The 7,207-nt window shown below is 36.1% G+C and overlaps 1 protein-coding gene across 1 annotated transcript; it reads right to left on the bottom strand.

Annotated features, from left to right (window-relative positions):
• Window positions 1-293: 293 nt before the first annotated feature.
• Window positions 294-2,332, bottom strand: LOC149252191 (cytochrome P450 750A1-like). Its single transcript, XM_089456621.1, has 2 exons — window positions 1,370-2,332; window positions 294-1,257 (listed from the first exon to the last, which is right to left on the bottom strand). The coding sequence occupies exons 1-2, from the start codon at window positions 2,327-2,329 to the stop codon at window positions 634-636; spliced, it is 1,584 nt and encodes a 527-aa protein (XP_089312747.1). The 5' UTR covers window positions 2,330-2,332; the 3' UTR covers window positions 294-633.
• Between the last annotated feature and the right edge of the window lie 4,875 nt (window positions 2,333-7,207).

The raw sequence follows: 7,207 nt of genomic DNA on the forward strand, positions 1-7,207 counted from the left end.
AATATTTATAATAATCCTAAAAAATAAATTATAATATTTATAATAATCTTACAAAATCAAAAATAAAATTTATAATAATCCTACAAAATTAAAAAAACAAATTTTTACAATATCAAAAATAATCTTTATAATAACCCTACACAATTAAAGAAACCAGTTTTAAAAAAATTGCCATACTGCAAAACTAAACTATGGCTCATAAAAAGAAATTACCAAGTTGGAATTGAACAAAAGATGCAGATCACTCGTGATAAAGTGGCTTTCTGAGACGACTACACCACAACACTTACTTGTATTCACGAAGAAACTATTACATATATAAAAGTATGTTATGATTGAGCAGTTTCTTAGAATATAGGAACTGCGGCCAACAAAGTCTAACTTTTAACAACACATAACAGTTTATCCGACAGAAAACTGATTAGGAGATTATTCTAGAGATTTCTCCATTATTGAAACAGAGAAACCATGACCAACTAAGAAAAACGAGGAAAAGAACAACACATAACAGTTTTAACGACAGAAAACTGATTAGGAGATTATTCTAGAGATTTCTCCATTATTGAAACAGAGAAACGATGACCAACTAAGAAAAACGAAGAAAAGGCATCGTCGCCTGTATCCTCCCAGGTATTACATTGCAAAGCTGCTGCTCAACTTTGGAAAAGCAGAGAGAGGCACTTTCCTTGGAATGGTCAATCCACATGCTTCTGTCATATCCAACTGGGACGGATCACCGTCCACTCTCCAATCAAAAGTGTGTAACAACTGAGCCAATGCAAGCTGAACCGTAGGAATAGCCATGGATGCTCCTGGGCATCCTCTCCTTCCTGCACCGAACGGTATCATATTGAAATTGGATGGATCTGTTACATTGACATGTTCGTCGACCATGAATCTCTCTGGCTTGAATTCAGAAGCATCTGCCCCCCACACCTTAGGATCCCTTCCTATAGCCCACACATTCACCATCAACATTGTTTTCTTAGGGATAAAGTATCCTCCTACTGTCACAGTCTCGGCAGATTCATGAGGAATGGCTAAGGGCGCCGCTGGGTATAGTCGCAGAGTCTCTTTCACCACACAGTGGAGGTATTTCATGTTTGCTAGATCGGACTCCTTTACTTTCCAGTGTTGGCCAACGACCGATTCGATTTCCTCTTTTAATTTTTTCATTGCACGGGGATGTCTGAGCAGCTCGCTCATTGCCCATTCTAACGAAATTGATATTCTGTCCAAGCCAGCGCCGAACAAGTCCTGCACAAATACAAATCCAATTAGTGCAAAAGAAATGATGAATGACAGAAGTTTAAGAATGAGGGTCGAGGCATAGAAGCACAACAGCCTAAGAATGAGGGTCGAGGCATACAAGCACAACAGCCTTGATGGTTTCCCGTGTAATTTTGGTGTCGGCCTTAGCCATGTGGAGCAGCACATCCACGAAGTCTTGAACATGAGGCTCTGCGTCTACGGCCTCTTTCTGGAGACGATTCACATTAACATGGTCGTCTATTATTTTCTCCGCAAATTCATCGAATGTTTTATGAATTTTCTTCATGCGGCGCTTGATACCTTGCAAATCGAGCCAATCCAAATACGGAATGAAGTCCCCAATGTTGAACTCTCCCACTGTAGCTGTCAACTCTGTCATCAGGCCTTTAAACCCTTGGAAATCGCCACCCAAATCATTGTCAGAAAATTTCCTCCCCGCCAGTATTCGCCAAACAATATTGGAGGTGAGAGTGGAGACGGCCTTGCTCACATTCACGCCCATTTTTCCCTTCTCACTCTCCTCCCAAATTGAAGGGATCATCGCAGACACCTCTTCCTCTCGCACACTCTTGAAGGACTCGATTCTTTTGGCAGTCAGGAGTTCTAACACGCATATTTTTCTCATTTGCCTCCAGTGATCTCCATACGGAGCGAACACCACATCTTTAGAGTTGGAAAACATCAATCTCCCAGCGGCTGTTGGGGGTCGGCTGGCAAAAATCAAGTCATGAGTTTTGAGAAACTCTTTGGCCGTTTCAGAAGAAGAAACGACGACGGTAGGGACAGAGCCTAAGCGCAGAAAGAGAATGGGACCATATTTGTCAGCAAGGCCTCTAAGAGAACGGTGAGCGGGCAGTACTAATTGGTGGAGATTTCCTATGATGGGCCATGCATAGGGTCCTGGTGGCAGCGTGGCACTAGTTCTTCTCTTGCGCAAAAACCATATCATGAAGAAAGACCAGAGTAGACACAGAACAGTTGCTGCGGGAGGCCCTCCATCAGCGACTGTGAATGTTGCAGGCAAAGCTAGAGACTGACACAAATGATGAAAAGCCATCAATCTCCCATGCCTACAATCTCCCATGCCTGGAAGTTCCAATAGCGTCACACAGATAATGAGAGAATACTAGAAGAAAAGCAGATAGATTCCAAACGGAACCGCCATTTAAAAAAAAAATCGAACGAAAGGTTTCACGCACCCGACAATATTTTTTTTATATATTTTTTTGATAACATAAGATCCAAATTTTATCTTATTTAATTGAGAGAATACCGGAAGAAAAGCAGATAGATTCCAAACGGAACCGCCATTTAAAAAAAATAAAAATAAAAATCGAACGAAAGGTTTCACGCACCCGACAATATTTCTTTTATATATATTTTTGATAACATAAGATCCAAATTTTATCTTATTTAATTGTGTTGACGCTCTAATTGCATTGCAACCCTAGCTCGTCTCCGCGTCTACATGTAATGTGGGGACTTCACACTTGCCATCAAAATTCAAATGAAAAGTCTCATGCACCCGACAATATTTTATTTTTATATATTTTTATCACATGTAACCTTAAAAAGTCAAGAGATTAATTGATATTCTTTAATATTTTATTTATTATAAACTCAAGAGATTAATTGATATTCTTTAATATTTTATTTATACAATAAAAATGAAGAGAGACATGAAACTCTATTATTTATTTATATTATAGTTATTTATAAATTTATATAATTTTAATGTGTATAATATAAATAAAAAATTAACATATCAAAATTGTGAATATAAAGATAAACCAATACAAACTAAAAATATTATTAAGAAAAATAATTTTATATTAATTAGAAACATTACTAGAATATGAGCCCAAAGTTACCTAAATTTTTGTTGATGTCTTTTATATATATATTAGAAGTGTAATATTTGAATAAAATATAAAAGTTGAATATATAAAAGAAACATGAAACTTGATTTTAAGTGATAGAGGCACATTGTGTATTTAAACATGCTTTTATTTTGTAAAATTTTTTTAAAAACCATACGAACTAATTTTATTGAAAAATCATATAGAAATTTTATTTTATATTATATATATATATATATATATATATATATATATATATATATAATTTAATTAAATTATATAAATTTATATATGTTTAAATAATTATCGTAGAAATATAATATTTTAATAAAATATGAAAATAAACATAGTTATTAGAAAAACAAATTTTATTTTACTTTTTTTTATATATATATATAATATTTAAATAAATTATAAAAACAAATCATATCAAAAAAGTATTTTAAAATTTAAATTTTGTTGTCATTTATTTTTATTTAATATAGATTAAATTTTTTTTTTTATTAAGTATACCCTCAAGTCATATATACCATATATATATATATAATGATAATAGAGTGTAATATCTAAATAAAATATCAAAATTTTATTCATAATATTTTTCTTATATTTCCAATAACATAAGAATGAATATTCCCTTTGTCCCTGTCAGTCTGTTGGAAATTGGTGGCAAAATTATCCCACAACCTGGAGGTGAAAATGCAATTATTGAGAATGTGCTCCATTGTTTCCTCTTGGGCTTCATAGAGCTGGCATGTGGAAGGCCCCAGAACACCCCTCTTCCGAATGTTATCCCAAGTCAGAATTTTCTTATGATGAACCAGCCACATGAAGGGTTTAATCTTCATCTAACCTTGATGCCTCCATAGGTTCTGCCAAATCATATCCGGTACATGGGAATCCAGCTCAAGGAGTATGTGTTTTACCTCCTTAAGATTAAAGGTGCCTTCATTATTGTTGCCCCATCTAAGCTGGTCATGCCCCCTGTCACTAAAATCTTCCTTTGTTCCAACATTTTCATAAGTGCCTATGCTTTTTCTTTCAAGGGGCTATCATCCTTGTAATCATAATTCCTACAAGTTCTCCATTTTCTTGCACTGTTGGTTTGATCCCAAAAATATTTTACCTTAGATAACCCTTTGGTGTCTGTCTCTTTCTTGAGGTCCAAAAAGTCCTCTCTTAACAGCGTAGGTTCTTGTTGCTATTTATCCTCCCAAAATAAAGCTAGATCTCCCTCTCTGATTTCCCAGAAGCTATTTTTTTGTACTAAGCCTCTGTTCTCCCAGGTCTTATTCCAAATGTGTGAGCCCTTTATGCTTCCAGACATCCTTATGTGATCATTATTTTGCCAAGTGCTGGAATATTTTTCTTTCGAGATACTAGCCCACTGAGCCTTTCGGTCTTTTACCCAGAACCACCATAATTTTTCCCCTAAAACTTTGCTTAGAACCTCTGGATCATCCAATCCAAGACCCCCATGGTTTTTAGGTTTGCAAATTTTATCCGAGGCTACCAAGGCCCATTTCTTTCTTTCCTCCCCCTTACCCCAAAAAAAGTCTCTTTGAATGGTTCTAAATTGTTGCAAAACTCCTTTTGGAGCTGGGAGGGCTGATAGCATCAAGACAGGGATTGATTGAAGAACAAATTTTGTAAGTACCAACCGACCAGCTAGCTTTAAAGATCTAATAGTCCATTTCCTGATCTTATCTTGCATCGTATTAATCACCGGCTCCCAAATGCTCTTACGCAAAGGTTTAGGATTTAGAGGAACTCCCAAATATTTTGAAGGCAGGACATCCCTTTGAAAGCCCAGAATTCTAGAGATATTCCTTTAAATAGTATTATTGGTATTAAAGAAGAAAATATTAGATTTTGAGAGATTAACTTCCATACATGTAGCCATGGCAAAGTCACCCAAGATTTGTTTATACGCTAGTTCTTCTTTGACCGTGGGGATTCCCTGCAGCATGGTATCATCAACAAATTGTTGATGAGTCAAGGCCTATCCAATCTCAGAAAGTTGGATACCCTTGATCTTACCAACTTCTTTTGCATGCTTGATGGACCGACCAAGTCCTTCCATCATGAGGATGAAGAGAAAGGGAGAGAGCAGATCTCCTTGCCTGAGGCCTCTTGAAGGAATAGAAGTCTTGGAGGGAGAACCATTAGCCAAAATTGAAAAGCTGGAAGAAGTTACCAGGGCCATGACCCATCTTACCTAGTTATGATCAAACCAAAAGCAATAAGGACCTTCCTGATATAGGTCCAATTCAAGTTATTGTAAGCTTTGGTTATGTCCAATTGCATGATCATTCCAGCCTTCCTGTGTCTTGTCAATGAGTGCACCACCTCATGCGCTTGAATGATGTTATTGAGAATTTGTCTGCCCTCCACATAACTAGATTGTTCCACAGAAACTAGAGTAGGAAGAAGAGGTTTGAGTCTATTGGCAACAACCTTGGATATTATCTTGTATACCACATTGCACAAAGCTATGGGTCTAAACCTATCTGGAGTATGAGAATTGTCTTGTTTGGGGATCAGGGAGATGAAGGAGGTGTTGAGCACCTTCAAAATAGTTCTATTCATCGTGGAATCTTCCACTACATTCAGAATATCTTGTTTAACAATATTCTAGCAAGCTTTAAAGAAATCCACATTGAAACCATCAGGGCCTGGTGCTTTACCATTCTGCATTTCTTTGATGACCTCACTAACCTCCTCTTCAATCACTGGCCTATTAAGGTTGAAATTATCCTTTCTAGATACCGGCCTAAGTTTATGTGTTGTTAAGTCCCTGATAAAATGTTCTCTATCTGAAATGGTTTCCTTTGCTATACCTCGAAAGTTTTGAACTAACATAACTTCTATTACTTCATGGGAATTAATAAGATTACCTCCCTCATCCTTGATTGAAGAGATCCTATTATGTGATCTGTTTGCCATGGTGGATCTATGGAAAACTCTAGTGTTTCAATCTCCTTCTTTTAGCCATTGAAATCTAGATTTTTGTCTCCAAAATATTTCCTCTTGTTTACAAAAATTCTCCCATTCTTGATGATTTTTGTGACTTGATCATTTTTGGCTTTGTCAAAGCCATCCGTGATAAGGGCTTGGTTGAGTTCCTGCATTTTATCTTCAACAACTTTTTTTGCTTCAAAAATATTGCAAAATACATTCTTGTTCAAATGTTTAACCCTGAGCTTGATGTTCTTTAGTCTTTTGTGTAGAAGGAACATTCTTGTACCTTGAATATGCAAATCTTCTGACCACCAATTTTAAATGTTGCTGATGAAATATTTCTGAGTGAGACAGATATTCTCAAATCTAAAAGGTCTATTCCTGGGGGTACCAATGCCTTCAACCTCAAGTTGAACCGGCCAGTGATTTGAGCCTCCAAAGGGGAGAATTCTCGCTAACATTTCCTTGTCAATAATCATAAGGTCCTCTGAGATTATGAATCTATCTAACTTTGAGGCTACTTGAGACTCTCCTCCTCTTTTATTTTTCCAAGTAAAGAGACCATTACTCGTATTAGTGTTAACTAGCTTCATACTATCTATAAAAGTTTGAAATGTTGAAGTGTCTTTGCTTAAAATTATGGTTCCCCCTTTTTTCTCTGAAAGTGATTTGATCATGTTGAAGTCCCCACCCATGATCCATGGTATTCCTACATGTTTGTCTTTGAGATCCACAAGAGACTCTAGAAACCTGGGTTCCAAAGAGTGATTATGCCTCCTACTGTATTTTTTGCTTTACTTCTAAAAACTCAAATCGATTGAGCCATTTATTATGTATCTCTTTTATTTTTTGAATGGAACATTTAGTTTCCTGGATGAAGATCATATTCAGAGCTTCTTGTTTCATTCTATTACTAAGTAATCTTTGTTTTCTTTTACTACCTAAACCCCTGATATTCCAATATGTGAACTTAATTATTAAAGATTTGTAAAGGAGTAGCTGGTTAGGTCTTTCACCTTACATGAATCTATCATTAGCTTTCCACATTTAATCAATAGCTCGTTCTTATTTTTCCTACCTCTTTTCATTCCTGGGTTTCTAGGTGCTATCCTTGG

Source organism: Pinus tabuliformis, chromosome 7, assembly GCF_031772625.1.
Source record: "Pinus tabuliformis cultivar Carrire ecotype Pingquan chromosome 7, CPIR1, whole genome shotgun sequence".
Taxonomy (NCBI): domain Eukaryota; kingdom Viridiplantae; phylum Streptophyta; class Pinopsida; order Pinales; family Pinaceae; genus Pinus; species Pinus tabuliformis.

Coding starts and splice junctions, on each gene's coding strand:
- LOC149252191 (XM_089456621.1), bottom strand. CDS start 2,329: ATGGCTTTTCATCATTTGTGTCAGTCTCTAGCTTTGCCTGCAACATTC. Junction 1,258..1,369: donor CCATCAAGGCTGTTGTGCTT/GTATGCCTCGAC, acceptor GTATTTGTGCAG/GACTTGTTCGGCGCTGGCTT.